The 19,586-nt window shown below is 49.4% G+C and overlaps 2 protein-coding genes across 2 annotated transcripts; both read right to left on the reverse strand.

Moving 5' to 3' along the window:
- Positions 1 to 5,610: 5,610 nt before the first annotated feature.
- HOXA9 (homeobox A9) lies at positions 5,611 to 7,514 on the reverse strand. Its single transcript, XM_009992495.2, has 2 exons — positions 6,968 to 7,514; positions 5,611 to 5,849 (listed from the first exon to the last, which is right to left on the reverse strand). The coding sequence occupies exons 1-2, from the start codon at positions 7,512 to 7,514 to the stop codon at positions 5,611 to 5,613; spliced, it is 786 nt and encodes a 261-aa protein (XP_009990797.2).
- A 6,605-nt stretch (positions 7,515 to 14,119) lies between these two features.
- Positions 14,120 to 16,626, reverse strand: HOXA10 (homeobox A10). The gene is made up of 2 exons (XM_009988901.2): positions 15,813 to 16,626; positions 14,120 to 14,394 (listed from the first exon to the last, which is right to left on the reverse strand). The coding sequence occupies exons 1-2, from the start codon at positions 16,624 to 16,626 to the stop codon at positions 14,120 to 14,122; spliced, it is 1,089 nt and encodes a 362-aa protein (XP_009987203.2).
- Between the last annotated feature and the right edge of the window lie 2,960 nt (positions 16,627 to 19,586).

Below are 19,586 nucleotides of genomic sequence, written 5' to 3' on the forward strand. Positions count from 1 at the left end.
TCCAAAGCCAGATCCCTGAGATACTGGTGCTTCAGAGCATGCAAATGTGACTGCTGCATCTAGATATTTGCCAAGCGTTAAGTACGTGAAAACGCAGTTGTTATTCACAGGCGTGAGGGAGAAGCTGGCGAAGAGCCCCCTTCGGTTATTTCTTCCAATTCGCCATATTAGACGATATCGCTGCGGGTCGTAATCCGATGTGGGAACATGCCGGCAGAAGAGACTGCTGGAGAGGAATAAAGGCCCAAGAAGTTAAACGAATGCGAAGCAAACAGGACGACGACTAAGAAAGATCAAAGAGGCTGAAGCAGATGACATTAGACCAATAAATTGCTCCTCTGGTGACAACATACCAAGATGCAAGAAGAGAGAAACAGCATATACAACCAATGTCTAGACTTAAATAAGGAGAGAGTAGAGCGAATAGATTAGCTGGATGGTTTTATTTCGAGCTCCCTGATTCTGTATGATCTGCAAGTTTATGCGGTTTTCTTTGCGTGTGTGTGTTTATTGCTGCCACCTTGGTTTTTTTTCCTTAATATTTTGCTCTCGTCCTTTTTTTCCTGTCAACCCTTAAGATTTCTCAAAAAGCCTTCACTGAATAAATATTAAAGGAGTCCCCAGACATGGGTCCCCGCCACCTTGTTACTTCACCCACCCGCTGCATGTTAGGAATAACGCTGCTTCTGAAACCTCTCATTTTGTCGCAACACAAACCAGGCAGGACCCCCGCTCCTCAAAGCGCACATTCATTTCAATGTATTGTTTTCCAATCGAGGAAACGGCGAACGAGTACAGATTGCAATTTTCCCTCAACGCAATATTCTCACACGCTTTAAAATAATCCTCTAGGCGGGATTCATTGTATTGTTGTGTTTTTGGTTTGGTGTTTTGTTTTTTTTTTTTTTTTTATTGTGAGCTCTAGATACCTCTCTTTGCCTTCTGAGCTTTTCCGGGAAGTACACGGTAGTGATAAACCGGTGCTCACAGTTATAAGCGACCTGGGAGCACTACATGATTATGGCTTGTGTATTAAGCAGTATCTTGATGTGGTTCGTACTAGGTGAGGATTTTGTTGTTTCGGAATCTGTTCTCGCTGTAATTTATCCTCGATTATAATGGAGCGCACTGTGCCCAGTTATTACTTAGTATGACGATGCATAACACTTTTTAATTTCAATATAATTTTACAGCCAAGGAAAAAAATAATTAATCATCATAAGTTTAGCAATGCCATTGTAGACAAACATTTGATAGGAAGGATCTTGTTAGAAAGCAGGGAGTGGCTTTTTCTCTGTATCCCTAGAAAGAATTAAATCTTTGAAACAGTACGGTGAAAAAATAGCTCAGTGCTCACGTTCCTTCCCGATGCTGAATTTCGATATAAAGAGATTGGCTTTGATTTAAGAAAATGTAAATAAAACACTGAGAAAGTAGTTCTGTTAGGGAGCACTATGCGGCGGTTTGTTTACTTGTCTGGCGGTGAACTGAAAAACACGACGTTCGTACTTCAGCCCACATTTTATGCTTCCTTTCGTCCTGCCTTTATTTTCCTTCCAATACTTTTTCCCCCCTCTCTTTTGGCATCTGCCATCTGAAAACACTCCACAATTCCCGCTAAGCCTCATTCTCAAGTCGCGAAAGTCAGCAAAAGCAAACGGAAAAAAATAAGGAAAACGACTCTAGGAAATCAAATAGAAGGCGAGGAGAAGTTAGGAATGACTTTGAGAGACACGTCGAGTTTGCAGAGCATCAGCCTTCTCGCATCTGCATCATATAATTACAACGGGTCCCACAGAGCTGAAATTGCTGGAGATGCAAGCAGGGCTTTTTATTTGTATCGAAGACAGCTGTGAGGAATTTTACTCCCCAGTAAATAATTTTCAAAACGAGAGGTTTGTGGCGCTGCCGTTTCCCCGCATGGCTGTGTCTCCAGCTACGCGGTGTGGAGAAGGGCATTGGAAAATCTGGCCGAAAATCCGGTGAAGCTCTTCGGGGGCTCTGCTCCCAGGCTAATCCGGGGATACTCTCTTCCACCCTGCCCGAATCCTTCAATTCCCCCTTTCTCCAAATACTCCATTTCTCATCAGCCCTTCGGAAGATCAGGGCACCTTCTTTGCAGGCTCAGAGCTTTGCCAGGGAAGGGCGAAGGTTTTTGGGCAAGTGGAAGAGGAGCTGGCAGCTCAGTGCCAGGGCTCCATCCATCTCTATTAGCTAATAGGAAATACCTCGGTGTTTTGAGAATAACAAATGTAGGGTATGTCCTTGGTGCAGAGGACGCTTTACTTTTGCCAGGAGAGCACTGAGCGCGGCCAGGCGGTAAACGCCACCATAACCGCGCCCGTTGACAACGGGACATCCCTCACCGTACTCCCGGCGTAAGGGGCCAAAACAGCCCTTTCAAATCTATCGGCCTTTGTTAAAACCAAACCAGCTCTTCCAACCCCAGTTATGCTCCCATAAAGTCGACAATTTTAGGAGCTTTCGGGCCGGCGGCCGAGCGCTTGATGGCGGGCGGCGCGCTCTCTTTCGCGGGCTCACAGCGCCACCTGCCGCCGCCGCGCCGCCACTGCCGCCGCCGCCGCCCGCCGCCCGCCGCCCCGCCGCGCCGGCCCCGCGGAGCCAGCGCCTCTGCCCGCCAAGGCACGGCAAGATAAATGTCCACTTCCCAGCATGGATTTAAGCAGTGGAAGGCCAATAAAAGGTTGTTATTTCCGCTCGCCCGCTTTATCTAAAACAGCCAGACAAAACAAATGAAAAGGCTTTTGTAGAAAATCTTAATTGTGGCTGGACAGTTGTAAACTCATTAAGAGCCGAATTCCAGACAGTTTGCAGACCCGTCATTTATTACACCTCTTAATGCTGATTCTTTGAAGTTGCCTCTGTCTGCAACAACAGAGGGCGTCCCAGCATCCCCAAATACAGGCTCAGGGATCAATTAGGGGCTTTTTGTGTGTGGTGCGCACCAGAACGAGCTCCCTTTCGCTAATTAGAACTCAACAAACCTTATCCTGGATTCCTTTCCTTTTTTTTTTTTTAAAAAAAAGGTGAAGCAGAAAGCCTTTTTTTTTTTTCCTCCCGCAGCTCTGCACATCTGTAAACTTCTTGCCGGCTCCCTAAGTTTTGTCTTCAGCCCTGCAGCGTTTTACACCCCATAAACGGTTACAGCAGTCATTTTCTTTTATTGCACTGTATGGCTCTGAATTTTCCTAACAACGACTTCTGCCAAGACCGTAACTGTGTTCCGTCTTATTTTGCTTTAATACATATATATAGACATATGTATGTAAGCGTACCTCCTTAGAACAAGACGGCTTTTATTGTTACTCGACATTCTTGCAAACAAGGGTCGGTGTGGCGCAGAAGTGTGCTGCGGCTGATATTATGGAGGATATCTACTCTGAGCAGTAAGATGTCCGCCCCAAAACAAGGGTAAATTTCAGCAAGCCCGCAGACTCGACTATTTGCTTTTGTTGCTGAGCTTGGTTTGGCTTGGGCGGCGGGGGAGGGGTGGCGTAATAGGGGTGTGTGTAGAAATCTTCCACTCCAAAGAAACCTTATTTCTGTTTATAAAAATTAAATCCTATTTTGTCTTCTCTGCTCTAGCCTGCTGCCAGCCCAGCTCTTTCCCTCGGCTAAATCAGCGAGTAAAATTGACACCATAAATTCTACCATAATCGTCAGTAAAATTTTATCTGTTCTATCTATACGTACATACATAATCTGAGGAGCTAGTAAAATGCAAGGGGTTGTTTTATTTGCCACCGAACATTTAAAAGGCAGGAAGAAAAGAAAAATCCCAAACGTGAAGGCAAAGGAACGAAAAAACAGGTGACGTTGAAATAACGTATTTTGCATGGGCGATTTTCTCTAGGAGGGATTTAAAATCAACACGCCGGTAAGGCGAGCCTTCTCACAAAGCTTGTTGAAGCACACTTAGCTCTGAACATTTCTGGTCCAGGCTACTTAAGCATCTCAGCTTAATGTCACCGTCTGAGCTGATTTACATTATTGTCTGCACTAAAGAACGTCAGACATTTGGTTTAGTCCTAAATCCTCCCCGCCTCGCCAGGCGAATTTATTAAAAACCGCGTTAACTGGGGAGCGTGTCCCCGCTGCCAACCGAAGGGGCTCCCTCTCGCTCTGCTAAGGGCCAGCTTACCAAATTGTATCCGGGACGGGGGAGCCGTGCCTCCTCTCGGCAAAGCAATGGCACGTAGGACCTGCATCTGCCCATTTAGGACGAAAATAATCCCAATTTTTCATCACCTGGGGTCTGCGTTTATAGACCCGTCGATTTGCCTTGGCTGAGAAATAATGCTACTGCTCGCCTCGCCTCCGCAGCTGCCATAGCCCTGCCACATCTGCGGCGAGGTTTGGCGTGCCGTGGAAGAACCCCTCCTTAACTAATCTTTAAACCAGCACAAAATATAAAAGAATCAATAAATTTTATTTGGCAAAAAGGTTAAATATCTTTTCAACACAACGATGTTGGTCAGTAGGCCATGAGGTAACTATTTCAAAATAGACAATGTACGTTCTGCATCAACACAAATTCCCAGATTTTATTTTTTTTAATCGATACAAATTTACAATAACCAAATGTAGGTTTTTTATAGTGTATAAGTTATTATCAATAAAATTAACCTTCATTACAATAACCATCAAATCATTCGATTAAAATTAAAACGTAAACCATAGTAGTTACCCTTTTCACATATATGTATAGCTCCGAAATCTGCTAACTGCTCACTGGTGCAAAAACAATATTTAGCTAGTCTGTTTACTTACTTTTTTAGTATATAGATTATATATACAACCGACAAAGACAATACTATATATATATATATCAACTGTGCATACTAAAATGACTTGCTTCAATATTTTGAGAACCGTAATTCCCAGACATCCCGGACGAACTTCTTTTCTACTTTTTTTTTTTTTTTTTTGCATTGAGATATATAATATATATTTTACAATCAAAGGTTAAGTGTCTAATTATACAGAAAAGACTTAATACACTACAGAGCTATACTCTATGCAATTTTTATAATAAACAACCTGAGTTCAAATTGAATTCTAGCTTACACATTACATCCGGTACAGCACCCAAGCACATAAATTGAGTCACAAACATAATTACCACAATAAAACACAGTGTTCAAGTATTAGAGCAGAGATCTCTCTGCCGCGCAAGGAGCGAATAAATTAACTACGTAGACTAAACTATACAGTCCGTAAATAGTTGTGCATTATGAAAAGGTAGTTTTTTCTTTTTTTTTCCTTTTTTTTTTTTCTTTCTCTAAGTGAAGAAACAGGTAGATTTATACAAGCCAGCTAAACAGCCTTTTCGTGCTAATGCCCCCTTTTTCTTTCCTATCAGAAAATTAAAAGTCTTACTGTACCTCTCCTGGCAAACTGGCCTCTGTGACAATTAAGGTACAATCATAATCAGAATTTGCCAAGGGAAAAAAATGAGGCCTGGACCAGACGCATTGCATGGCAGGGGTCGAGAGGAGGATTTTTGATGGTTTTGTTTATAACTTTTTTTTTTTTTTTTCTTTTTTTTTTTTAATTGTATGCATTTTCAATTTAACCCGCGTGTCGCCATCATTCGTCCTTCGCTCGATCTTTGTTGATTTTCTTCATTTTCATCCTCCTGTTCTGAAACCAGATTTTCACTTGTCTCTCAGTTAAATTGAGGAGTCTGGCCACCTCGTATCTACGGTCCCTAGTGAGATACATATTGAACAGAAACTCCTTCTCCAGTTCCAGCGTCTGATGCTTGGTATAAGGGCACCGCTTTTTCCTGGTGGACCTTGCGTGGAGCCAGTTTGCAGCTGGATTGTCTGCAACGAAAACAACAGAAGTTGTTCAGCCTCGGGAGGGATGAGAGGGCGGAAAGGAGGGGGGCTGGGGAAGGAGACCCACGCAGGACCAGCCGCGTACGTGTCTCGATATTGGGGTTTAGGACCTGGGACACATTTCCCCGGGCACAGAGGATGGTGAGGCACAATGGACTCCAAAATACAGAGACATGGAGAGGTCACACGCAACGACACGCGGCAAAGCCCTGCCGCCCCCACCTCCCCTCGCCTTTTTTATTGTTTGTAGGATGCAATTTAAAAAATAATCTTCCTCCTTCCCCTCCTCTCTCTCTGTCTTTGCTAGCTCACTCCCTCCTTCCTGGCCTCCACACACCCCTCCCGCCCCAAACTGCCAGCCCGGGGAGTGACCAGCCAGACCAACATGTCATCGAAATTGTTTCACTTTTTAATTTCGGCCTTCTCCCGTGTCATCACTGGCAAGACCCACGGAGCTGGCGAGTCAGTCTACAGCTGGCATAATTAAAGCCTCGCCCGCCTAGGACCCTTGTTCGCACGGCGTTAATCGCCGTAGTAATCCCGAGGCTTTCTGCCACCAGTCCCGCAGCCCTGGGAGAATCCAGCCCGGGATTTTCCACCAAGGAGACGAAGGGGAGTAGAGGGGGGACCAAGTCAACGGCGAGGTTTCTGCTCCCAGCCCCGCAATAGCCGCCCCGGCCTGCAAGACGTCTCAAAAAGATCAGATTCACATACGATGCTTTCTAGGCACCCTCTCCCTGGCGTTTGCCCACGCCTGGGAGCGCGGCGGGGCGGGAGGACGCGAGCACGTCCTGCGGCGTTTGCTGGGGTGGCTGAGGCGGGGGTGGGCGGTTTTCGCCTTTTTTTTGTTTTGTTTTGTTTGAGTTGCAGTTGTGGGGTGGGTTTTTGTTTTCCTCTCAGCCTGGAAAGCCCGAGCCATCCTAGGTCCCGTTCGAGCCTGCGAAAGGCAGCGCTTGGCTCTTGCAGATCGCAGACCCCGGCGAGCTGGAGCAGCGGCGGCGGCGGCAGCCGGTGCTCGGCCGCGTAATTAGCCCCAGCGCCTCGGCACCTCCCCGCGGCCGGCGCAGCGCCCTGAAGTCCATTACCCTCGCAGTCCCACTTACTTGGATCGATCTGCGGTTTCTCTCCGTTTGCCTCACTTTCTCCATTGCTTTCAGAGAATGCGCCTTCGTGGCTTTGCTTATCCCTATCAACTGGAGGAGAACCACAAGCATAATCAGAGAGAGACAAAGTGTGAGTGTCAAACGTGGTACAGTCAGCCCTTCTGGCCGCCAGCGGTTCAGGTTTAATGCCGTAATGCCTGCCGGTAGGTAACCCGGGGAAAGACAAGGAGCCCGGCACAGGCTCAAGCCACGAACGCATGTACCTGCCGTCGGGCGGTGCCACGGGCGCCTGGTGGTGCGCGTAGGGGTGGTAGACGGCGGGGACGCCGCTGGCGCCGGCCGGGTGCGCGGGGCTCCAGGGGGGGCCGAAGACGGGCGCCTTGGGCTGGAAGCTGCAGGGCGCCAGCTCGGGGTGCTCGGCCAGCGCCGCCGGCCGCGGCGGCGGCCCCAGCGGGGCGGGGGCGTAGCGGGGCGCCGCCAGCTCGTCCCCCTCCGGCACCAGGAAGGAGTCCACGTAGTAGTTGCTGAGGGTCCCGGGAGCCGACATGGCGGGCGCGGGCGGCGGACCCGCCGCGGTTCGGGGCTGCGGGTTTCACGTAACAACTTGGTGCTGGCGGAGAAGTAGAGTCAGTAATAAGTTGAGGGCAGCCCGGGCGCCCATTGGCTGCCCCGGTCACGTGGCCGGGGAGCAGAACAATAAAGTATAAATCAGTCCGCGGGCTATTAATGGGTCAGTGTTTTCCAGCCATAATTTTTATAGCGCGGCCATATGTTTTTATGCAAAGGGATATTGGAGTTATACGGCGGGGTTTGTTTTAATTGCGGCCAACTGAGATTAAAAGATCAGATTCCCTATTACAGCCCCCCCTTCCCCCCCCTCCCCTCCCCTCTCTCTTCTCTCTTCTCTCTCCCCCCCCCTTCCCCCCCCGTTTAAGCGGACTATTTTATATCATAATTAATCATCCCATCAGTGGGTCCTGTTCCCCGCGAAAAAAAAAGCCCACCACCCTTGTGATCGGGGACCTTCACATAAAATTATACAATAATTGAAGCAATAAAAAAAAGCAAAATAGCAGTTGCGGTATACTGTATTTAAATATATATTTATTATATTTCATAAGGAGTTATTGTTTCGGGAGCCACGGGGTTGTTATTAAGTCAGTAACTATGAGCGCGCTCATTTGCATCGCTGTGTTTCAAAGCAGTAAAAATTTACGAGTGCTTGGAAAGGTTAAATTATACTATTGTGTTTAGTTTGGGAACTCGCTGTAAATAATACCGTTCCGTTCGGCACAGAGCTGGCAGCGGAAAGTCAAATTCAACGCATCCCCCTTCCGAAACTGCTCCGCCGAGCCGGCCCTCCCCGCCTGGCCGGAGGAGGACCGGGGCAGGCGCTGGCTCGGTATTCGGGCTGGCCCGCACCAAACTGCACTTCACCACCCCACCCCGCCGGGCAGAGCGCGGCAGTGACCGAAATACCCTCCTCGTCCTCCCCACCGCACCGCACCGCCGAGCCGGCCCGCCCGCCCCTGCCCTTGGACGGGGCCGCGGCGGCCGGGGACCCCCTCGCCAGGCCGGGGACAGGAGCCGGGGCTGGGCGGCGCGGCGGCGGCCGGAGCGGAGCGGAGCGGAGCCGCCGTCGTGGCCGGGAGGGAAGGAGCGCGGGCAGAGCCGCGCGGCGGTATTTATCACGACGATTAATTCTTTAACTGTGCAGGGAAGCAGCAGGGGGAAAGGGGAGAAAAAGCTCCGTCTCCCCGCTGCCGAAAGGCACCCCGCTTCTCGGGGCGGCTATCAAAGGGGCACTCGCAGTCGGCCGTCCTGCATTCTGGTGAATCAAATTTATGTGCAAATATAGTTATTTATTTGCTGGCACCTCCTTTGACTGCAGGACACAGGCTAGCGGCATCGGAAACCGAGCGGAGGGTTACAGTCCTCCGCAGAAGGAGGGGAGGGTGCGCGGGGGGGAAAGTAAGAGGCGGCCAGATCCAAGTCCAGTGTTAGGAATTAAAGTCGTGGCTGAGCGCTTTGCAAACACGCCTGTGGCTCCCTGGTTTTTCTCCGGCGGACACTCACGCTGTCTGTCCCCGTGGTTAGCGAAGGAGCGTGGTCAATGGGATGCAGCGGGCACAAAAAGTCTCCGCGAGAGGCTCGATTTACTCGAAATATCTTTTATTGAAAATAGAGCCCAGCAAATGGTAGGGACGGCTGAGTAATAATTAAAATCACGTGTAAATATTGTGCATGCGAAAGTGTGGTTCTAATTAGTTTTACATCGCTATGTGAGCTGTCTCTCTCCCTCTCTCTCTCTCCCGCCCCCCTTCTCTCTTTCTTTTTCTTTTCATGTCTTCCCAACAGTTTAATCCGAAATCTTACAGAGATCCTATTTTAACAACGCTCTCTCCCCCCATTCAGGATTACAAAGGCCCATAATGAAACTATTATCCCCCATTAGAGTTCGAAAATTACGAAACAGTTGCACGATCTCCACAAACAAGGAGCCCGTTATTTTCTAACAATTTTAAAAATGCAAATAAAACTCTCCTCTGCTGTTTTTTGTGGCCATTGTATAGACACGCCGTAATAGAAAAAAATAATTGTATTTCTTTCCTGGAAAGACGGAACTCGACGTCATTTGTATTTATTATTAAGAGTCAGCTGTGGTGAAATGTGATTGTAGAACTTCCTTTTTCCATTCAGAAAAAATAATCTTAGCTGCAGGAGTCCTGGATGTTTATATTCGAATTTGGGTTCTCAACTTGCAGCGGGTTTCAATTTTTTGGTTCCTCACCAAAAATAATAGCAAATGAATAACAATAACAGTAACGTTTAAGAGAAAGTGCCTGCATTTTTATTTCCCCGTAAAATTCAGTGTTTGTTCACCGCCGGCATCCAAGCGGCAGGAGCGGGTGTACAGAAAGCAAGAGATAAAATGTAGGGAATAATTACAGACATTTTTCACGCGGTCACATTGCTGACAATAAAACTGGAGAATTTGCCTCTCTTTTCGTCCTTTTAGACCCATTTTTCCCCAAAGTACATTTTGCACACCAGCCACGAAGGCTAGTGGGGGTAGCACGGGCTTCGTACAATTTGCGTTCCAAATTACTTAAGGTTTTGGTGGCTTCCACCCTCGGAGGCAAAAGATCCCCCAAACAGGACAGAAATAGACGTTTACATCAAATTGCGGTATGAAATCAGAATGCCCCGGAATGAAGCACCGCTGGAGCGATAGTGCCTGGATAAAAATACTCCCTGCCCTTCATCCCAGCATAATCAAATTAGCAGAGCTCTCATTTCGCTAGCTCGTACCCCGGGCTGCAATAGGAAGGACACGGTCAATTTTTAAGCGAGGGGCATCTGCAAGCCCTGCTTCATTAGCCACGCACCGCGGAGGCGCGGAGTGTACGCGGGCGCGGGGCAGGAATCCGCGGGTGTTGGCCATCTCTCCTGAACGGGAAGTTCAGGATCGCCTTTCCCCAGCGTTTCCTGCCACTGCAAACCTCTCTCACGGAATCGCCGGTGCTACGAACGTGTTTTGGCTCAGCGGAGAGAAAAAATGATTCAGGATTTGGGGGAGCGTCCCAAAATCAGGATGATGCGATTCAAATGGGAAATAAAGGACAGAGGCAAACCTCTGTACAAGCGCCATACAGGCACGCACAGACATATACACTGTAAATACACTCTCGGTATGTACACAGACCCAGCAGATAGCCCGTCAGACGCACAGTGTGTGTGGAGGCAGACACAAGCACTTAAATTTGGCTGCAATGTAAAGCTCTACTCCTGCCCCAGGACGCCTCCTCCTCTAAGGAACGGGCTAGGATGCGTCTACCTAAAATCCGCTACCCAAACTCCTCTGAGTTCCTGCAGCCCAGCCTGGAGTTTCGAAAAGTTTATAGTTGTTTTTTCTTTTTTAAATTATTTTTTTAGGCGAAAATAACACGACCACTAAATAAATAAATAATTAAATAAATAAGAATTAGAAATAAGCCTCCAACGAGTGAGTTTTCTACCCTTTCCCCTGCCTGCCTTTCCGCCGCCGAGGGTGCCCCGCTCCGCTGCCATGCCGGCGCTGGCTGCCGGGCGGAGGGCCCAGCGGGAGGCCGTCCCTGCCCGCGTCGCGCGGCGGACACAAAAGGCGGCGGCGGCGGCGGGCCCGGAGAGGTCGCTGTTGCCCGTTCCGCCGCTGCGGAGAGCGGCCGCGCCCGCGTCGCAATCGTGATCGTAACCGAGGCCTTGCGGGGCAGCGGGCGCCCCCGGGCATCCTCGGGGGAGCGGGCCCGACCGGCCGCGGCGCGGGCCGGCGGAGGCCTGCGACAGGCCCCGGAGGGCACCAGCCAGCCCTGCGCGGGGTGAGAGCCGCCGGCGGGGCCGGGCACCCCGCTGCGAGTGCGGTCCGCCCGGCCGCGGGCCCTGCGCTCCGAGGCCTTTTTTTGTGACGGTGAGCGGAGCGGGGCCGGCAGACTTACCTTTCCCCATCCCCTCTCCTAGGCAGGCTTTTGGGTCTCTGTTTTTTACTAAATCCAGACAGGAAAATAAAAAACTGCGCGCCGAGCAGAATGCAAAAACGCACCTGACCTTGAATGCAGCCTACGAGATATATTAAAATCCCGCAAGCAGGCAGGGACTCGCTTAGGAGCTAGCTAACCTTGAAGAACTTGTCAAGCTTCCCCCCTCGGCTGCCGTGTTTATCTGAGGAATCAAAGGAGGCTCCGTTGCAGATGGGGAACAATGGCATTGGGACTTGACGCCTACAGATCACTTCAGCGCTAAGATTTCTTCGGGCAGAAAGGACCCTCGCACCAAGCATACCTGGTGATGATATCAACTGAAGTAATTAAGGCAGTTTCGTGCTGTAGAGAGAAAGGTGGAGCCCCAACAACATGAAACTACCTAAACCACAGAGCAGTTCTCAGGCGCTAATTAATACTTTCCCCATTGCCGTGGTCCTTAACGCAAGGATCCCGCTACGAAAATAAAACCAGAAACGTGACTAAAACATCCCTCTCGCCCGCCCGCCCGCCCCCCCGGCGCCCCTCCGCGCCCCCCGGCCAGCATCGGGTAGGTTAATGGAAACAAGAGAAAAATATAATAACAACATCCCCCCACCCCCCTCCAGGCAGCTTTCGCCTCTCCATGCAGATGCAATCGGGAAGAAAAAGGCCGTGCACGACAATGTTACATCATGAAACGCTAACGGCTCCCAAGAAGCCCGGGTTCAAAGTCTATCCCCCCTCCTCCCGGCGTACACATACCCTGCAAGGAAGCATTAGCTCTCGCTCTTCTCCCAGCTCTCCTTTTGCCTTCCCTTTGTGCAAGATTCTATTAGCTAAACATGCAGCGAGGAAGGGAGGATGCAAAAAAAAAAAAAAAAAAAAAAAAAAAAAGGCAGCTTGAGTGAAATAAGCTCTTCCACATGCAGCCAGGTAGGGAATAGCCTTGTCTGGAGGGACCCGCTGGCAGGGAGGAGAGGCTGGGGTCCCCCCCCTCCCCATGCGCTCACCTTTACGATTTCTTCTCAGCCCTGAGATAAAGCTAGCATTTTGTCACCGTCCTCTGGAATTAAAGATCTCCGCACACTTGTAGGTGTTTGATTAAAAAAAAAAAAAATCGTTTCCCTACCCTCAAGAAATAGTAATTTGCTTCCTCAGTCTATGCAGCTCCTCAGTCAACTGAAACCACTCGTTCAAGACAGCAACAATCCAGATATACTAGCAAGTCATAAAACTGAACAAAAGCCGACAAACCTTAGAGCACCATCGCTATATGGCCCAGACAAATTACGACCGTCTAGGTAATATTTAAATAGATTCCTAAAGTAATTGCAGGGGGTTTAGGCAACTATTCCTGTTGTAAAAGTTCTCGAAGACATAAAGTAGAACCTGAGGATAAACAGTCACAAAAAGAGGTAAAATTAAAAGGATTCATTCCACGTTTTTTTATTCTTCTATGAGAACATAAACATCGTCTTTTTCACGCACAGCAGCATTACAATATTAATTTATTCCGATTTAAGGTAAGAACTAGATATAGCTAGAACTAACATTTATAATAACCATAGAATGCTTTTGCTTAAAACAGTATCGGCATTTTAATAATAATAGACATTTATACATATCTGTATTTATAGTTTTCCCCTTTCTTTTTTTTTTTTTTATCTTTTTAAAATTTTTCACCTATATGTTTGACCCTTTAATGCATATAACTTCACAGTATAAAGGAAGACGAGCATATTCTCCCTCGCAATCTCAGACTCTGGCTCAGAAAGTCCTTCTGATGTTCAGGATACATACTTTTCAGTGAAATTAGTGAGGAAAAAGTGACTACTTTCTTCTCAAGGGGGAATTTCTGTGTGCTTGTCATGTGTTACCAACGGTAACGCTATTTATAGACCAAAATAAAAATCACTAATTCCACATATTTAAGCAAAACTACATTAAGTAAATATCTACAACCAGAAAGAGAGAGAAATTCAGAGGTAAGTGTCATAATTCAGTCCATGAGCAACACGAACTCTTTTATACCTTTAAAGAGAAGATATTTCATTTTCCTGGCCGATTTTAAAGCTGTAATATTGACTTTTAAGGTAAAGCAAAAAAAGAATTGCTCTTAACACCCGTTCCCATGAAGCCCTTTTAAAGGATGCCTGCATTTCATTATTGTAAGTCCTGCATTTGGAAAGAAAAAGGGGGGAGGGGGGAGAAAAGGAAAACAGAGAGGGGGGAAAGCTCCCAATATATAGAAATATGGCAAGACTTAAATTCTTCATTCTGCAGCTACGTACAGTCCAAGTTACACCACTTATAATTTAAAAGAATGCGCCTTTAACCGAACTTGTTTACTTTTCAGAGAGAGATATGAGGGGAAATATATTTGCAGCTCCTGAAATAGTATTTCTCTGTTTCAAAGCTTAGAGGAACAAATCGGCCCCGGGGAAGGCTGAAGAAAGCGGGGAGGTTCATGCACGGCATTTTGTGCATTAGCGTGGCTTTAGTCCGGCCTCCCCCTCCCACCCAAAGTAGGTCTTACGATGTTAAGGACATATTGCGAACGTCTAGAAATCGTTAATCCATACAGGTGCGGATGACTACAGCCTAGGAAAATGATACTGGCTCTTTAAAACATAAAGATATGTTTAGAGGTTCATCAAGAGAAATTAAAGTTGGCTGTGAGCTCCCGAATCCTATTCTCTCTGTTCATTTTCTTCAGTTTCATTCTGCGGTTCTGAAACCAGATTTTAACTTGTCTGTCTGTGAGGTGGACTGTGCGGCTGATCTCTAGGCGACGCTCACGAGTCAGGTACATATTGAATAGAAACTCCTTTTCCAGCTCGAGAGTTTGATGCTTGGTATAAGGGCACCGTTTCTTTCTGCCACTTTTTGCCGTGAGCCAGTTTGCTGCATTTTCTCCTTTTGAATTGCCTAGTTTTGAGAAAGTAAAAAATGGGCGTTACCAGCGAGTAGGAGGCAAAGAGCCGGAGGGGACAGAGTGGAAGGAGCATCTGTGTGTGTGTGTCTGCGTGTGTGCGGGGGGCTCACTTCGCCAGCTACGAGGAGTTGGAATGTAGGGTGTCCTTGTGGGAACAAAGAGCTTCGAAGTGGTTTCTCCAAGAGTCCTGGATCCTCCCGGGAAATTCTACCTCTGATCAAAAAACTCCGGGCAGCCTCTGGTGGGACAGCGTGCCCCGCTGGGATCTTTATCTCCGACACCCCCCCCCAAACAGGCTTTTACCCGCTCCTCCTCGGCCTCTCCCAACCTACTGTTACTGGGGGACAGCTTGGTGAAAGGCCTGGAGTCTTTCCCCCCCCTCCCAGGCACCTGCTTCCAAAAAAAACCCCAAAGCCTGAGGATCTGAACTTTGTAAGCATGTTCTGGAGGTGAAAAACAAGGTGAGCTGAGGACCCGGAGTCTTCCCGCCTCCAGTCCCTGCCTTCCCGGGGAGCTTCGCCCCGGCCCTCTCTTTTTCCAACCATTTCCAGAGAGAAAATAAAAATAAAATAAAAAAAAATATCCCCCCGTTGCAGAGTGTTTATTCCTAGCAGTGGAACTGCCTGGCAAAGAGGTAACAGCGATCCCTCGATGGCTCTGAGTGGTTCGTGGTTTGGGGTTGGCTCTCTAGTAGTTTTCCGCTTTCTTTTTTGTTTTGATCTTATTATTTTCCAACGGGGCTCCTGAAGGAGTAACAGGGCTTCTGAAATGCGGCCGGAAAGAAGCTCCTGAAAAGTCTGCCGCCGAGGGAAAGGGAGGTATTTTTTTTACCATGGGGACCCGAAAGGAAAATAAATAAGCAAATGAATAAATAACAACCCGGTTATCTAGTGTAGACGCTGAAGGATATTCGCGAGGCATTCATCAGTCTAATTTGATAGCAGTTCATAGATGGCACATTTCAGAGCGGCTGTTACTCCGAAAAGCATTCTGGATCGTAAAATATAACTTACCGCGTTAATAGGTTTATTTATTGGCACTGCCTATTGCTTATTTTGGATGCTTTACAAACATCTCTGTTATCTAGTAGGCACCTTCTCATCACAGGGGAAAGATTGATCTTGTTTTTCTGTATGTTTTAGCAGCATGCAGGCTAAAGTTGCCCAGAGCGGAGGCTCTAAGGGTTTTAAACTATAGGATGGACATTAATTTTTACGGCAACCCCATGCCCGAATATTACAAAGTTCAGAAGGTCAGTCTGAGCAGCGCTTCTTGGCAGCCCCGCGGGGCTGCTGGGATCCTCCTTTCGCATCGCGATGCCACTATTATCCTCAACTGTTTTTTTTTTTTCCTGTTTTTTTTTTTTTAATCATCATCACCACCACCATCACCGTCATCAGTGTTCGCTTACCTATGGGCTCTTTCTCGGGAGAGGCTTTGCTGCTCTCTGACGGAGCTGGAGAGAGCTCCTCTGCGGTGGAAGATGAAGCCTGAGTCTCGTCCTCCCTCTGGGAGACGCACGCCAAGGGACTGGGGGAGCGCTCCTCGTCCTCCTTCCTCCCCGCGTCCGGGACGGGAGGCAAAGATGGAGGCGTCTGGAAGCGGCCGGGGGGCTGCGGAGGGAAGGGGGCAGCCCCGGCCGGCCCCGCGCCGTAGCTCTTGGAGGTGCCATAAGCCTGGGAGAGGCGGAAGTAGCCCGGGACGGGGACCCCGCCGCCGCTGTTGGCCGGGCTGACCTCGGCGCTGAGCCGGGGGAAGGGAGCGAGGTCTGTGGCGGCCGAGCCCTTGGGGCATTTCTCTGAGTCATAGAGGCAGTAGGAGCTCTCCTCCTTAATGCTTGGAGCGAAGGAGCACGAGGTGGCCTGCTGGCTCTCCGGCTCTTCCATACGACAGGACCGGGGGGGGTCTAGCCACACTTCCATCCCTGACACGTAGGGGTGCGAGCCGGGGACCATGCTTTGAGAAGTACCTTCATTGCGTTTGCTCAAAACGGGGAAAAGTCCGCAGCTTTGCAGCCCGTAGGACAGATCGGACGCCTGTGGCAGGTAGATACCACTGTTGGGGTAGTAGCCGCCTCCGCCTCCGCCTCCTGCTCCCGCCGCTTCCCCTCTGCCCGAGCTGATCAAGGAGTCTACCAAAAAAGAGTTTGCAGCCGGGCTCTCGGAGCATGACATTGTTGTGGAATAATTTGGCGAAGGGAGCAGATAGCCCTTTCTGGCTGACATTTCTTGTGCAAAACATGCTGAATATGATTAGAGATACCCCCGCACCACGGCAGACGCTTGCAGCCAATGGAAGCCCGGGCCTCCCCAGCAACCCCTCCCCGTCTGGTTTCGTATGCACCGAGCTGCTCTCAGGTCGACCTCTGAATTTGGGAGATAGATGTATATTAATGTGTAATATGGATTTCCATACACACAGGCGCGCACGCTTCGCCCACATGGGCGAGTGGCTGCGTCTGGGCGGGAGCCGCGCTGCCGGGAAGGGGAAGGAGCGGGCTTTGCTAGTACTAGCTCCAAGTTTGGCTCCCCTCTTATCACACGCACTGCTATAAAATAGCCCGACGGTCCTGATGTTTATTATACCTAGGCTGGAGCGGTGTCCAGATGAAGCTTTTACTATCACTCCTCTCTCCCCGCGGTTGGGCCTTCCAGCAGCGATGTCTGCTCACCTCCCTGCGCAGCCTATGTGTCTCACGAAATTAATAAAGCCGCGGCTCGCCCGGTGTTTTATGCTCAGGCTCTGCTCATTTTATTTGATTGTCTCGTTTTTTTAAGAAATAAAAGACGTGTTATTGTTTATCACGGATCATTGGAAACCGTAAAGGGGCCTGGTGCCTCTCGCGTTAAACTACTGAGGAAGGGGGCTTCTTCCAGCCTAACATCACCGCCACGACGCCAGGCTGAGCTTAAATTTCCTGGAGATGAAATGCTCGCTGCTGCGCTGAAGAATCTCTTAGGGAGCAATGCCACTCTGGGAGGATTGATTGTGCGGTTGCAGCTCCTAATGCTTTAGTTAACGCTGGATTCTTCCCGAGGTCTGATTACCATTTAAAACATAAAGCCAGACACATGCCACAGAAAGAATCCAGACGTGAGCAGTTCAAATGGATCCTCACAGGATGCTGCGCACCCTGTTTATTGGTGTGTTTATATTTGGGCGATCATTTTTATATCTCTTCCGTCCCCTCGTTTGGGTCAGTCACTTTTCGCCTCTTCAAAAGCACCGTCTCTTTCACAAGCAATGTACTAAATAATAGAAAGAAGAATAAGCAGATGAATCCTGAGATACTAGACAGCCCTGCCCAGTCAATATGTAATTGTGGCGGAGGCAGCAGACAGATAGCAGACAGACAAGGACGGAGACAGAGAGACAGATAGATTTTCTAATGAATCGCTTAATGATGGCTTGTTTTCACTTCCATCATCTCTAGCTCATGCCATTTTTAAGTCGCCTCACTGCCTAGCCCGCGGAATTAAGGTCTTTTTAGCCCGAGGGGACTTCGGGGCTGCCCAGTACTCGCTGCTCATCCCCGAGGAGCAGGGCTGGCTCCCCTCTCCCGCACGCTGCCCGGGGACGCAGCCGCCGACCGGTCTCCGCTTCCAGCAGGGCGGGCGGGGGAGAGCGACTGCCGGTCGGCCGGGGGGTAAGCTCCATCCCGGGCGGGAGCCGCTGCCTGGCACCCGGCTGCTGTGCCCGGCACAGCGCTGGCGGCGGCGGTGGGGCCACTGCCTGCCGGGCGGGGCGGCGGCGGGGCAGGAGCGGTGCCCCGCATCCCCCGGCGCCTACCCTTGGCGTTCCAACGGCCCCGGGGAGCAGCGGGGGCAGGGGCTGGGGCAGCCCTTGCCCCCCCTGCCCCACGGGTCTGTCAAGCCCCACGTGGTCTCTTCCCGCAGCGTTTGCCTGCCACGAGGAAATGGTTTTTCCACATCGTGACATTCCCCCGGAGGAGTCCCTCTTTGCGGCCGGAGGAGAGTGTCCCTTCCCGCGGGCCAGCCGAGCCGGCGGCGCCCTCTCCAGCCTCCCTCCGCGCCCCGTGGAAGGACCGGGGGAGGCAGAGGCTGCTACAACTTCGCAATACCTATAGCAGCTTTACGGAAAGGAGTCTGATTTTTCCAGTGTGATGGGGCGAGCATCACAGCGCGGCTTCCTTCTGACCGGCCCGTGGGATGCGGTGAGAGGGGTAGATCCCACCGCCTATAGAAACCCGCCGAGGTGTTTTTTCCTCCCCCCTCGTACTTCCTCCTGCAATATTGTTTGTATTTCTCCAACCTGACTAACCCCGCGATGTGTTAATGTGCGATGGACAAACCCTTATCATATTCCTATGAGGGCCATATCACTGCTAACAAAATTAATACCACATAAGGCACAGGTTTATTGGCTGGTATACCGGAAGGCTATTATCAGTAGGCTTAGCGTTATAAATACAGATCTAAATAAAATGAAACGTGAGCCCCAACGCCGCCTTCCAAATACGTTTCTCTCCACAAGTCAGGTATAAAAATTACTCCGGGGAAGTCCGCTCTTGCGGTATGTTTATTTTGCATTTGCCAAATTAAATAGAAATGGATTGCAAACATAAAAGCCGTACGGAACCGAGGAGCAACACTTGAAATCCTTCCAAAAAATAAGCAGCTCCCTTTCAAAATTTGGATTAAAGCGGAGGGAAAGGCCTATAAAAGTACGCTGCAATCCTCGTCGGCCGGAATAAAACAACTCGAAACGCATTGGAAGAAAGACGGGTTGGCTTTTTCTCCCTCTCTGCAAGCTAAAGCAGAGAAACCAGACAAAAGGCACGAAGACCAGGGACAACTTGGAAGGTTTTAGGTTTTATTTAGCGTTCCCTCCTAGGTTTCGTAGCAGAGGTCTGGGGTTAGCCCCTCGTGTCAGGTTCTGCAGGAGCTGCCGCTGGCAAGGCCGTGTGTCGGTCGCGGTGGACGGTGCTGGTTTGATGGTCAAGGCACTGGCTCCGTCTAGATCATGAACTCAGCTCGGCTTTGCATTATCTCCGCTTTCTTTAATCGCTAACAAGGCCAAGGCAAATAGTAACCAGCATCATCAAACTCAGTGAAGTAAAACTAATAATGTTCACTTGATTCGTAACTATAAAAGATAATGGTCAATTCTGGCTAAACCGAGCTAATTTGGCATGCACTGGGTGTAGCTACGGCATTTCCAGCGC

Source organism: Tauraco erythrolophus, chromosome 7 (genome assembly GCF_009769465.1).
Source record: "Tauraco erythrolophus isolate bTauEry1 chromosome 7, bTauEry1.pri, whole genome shotgun sequence".
Taxonomy (NCBI): Eukaryota; Metazoa; Chordata; class Aves; order Musophagiformes; family Musophagidae; genus Tauraco; species Tauraco erythrolophus.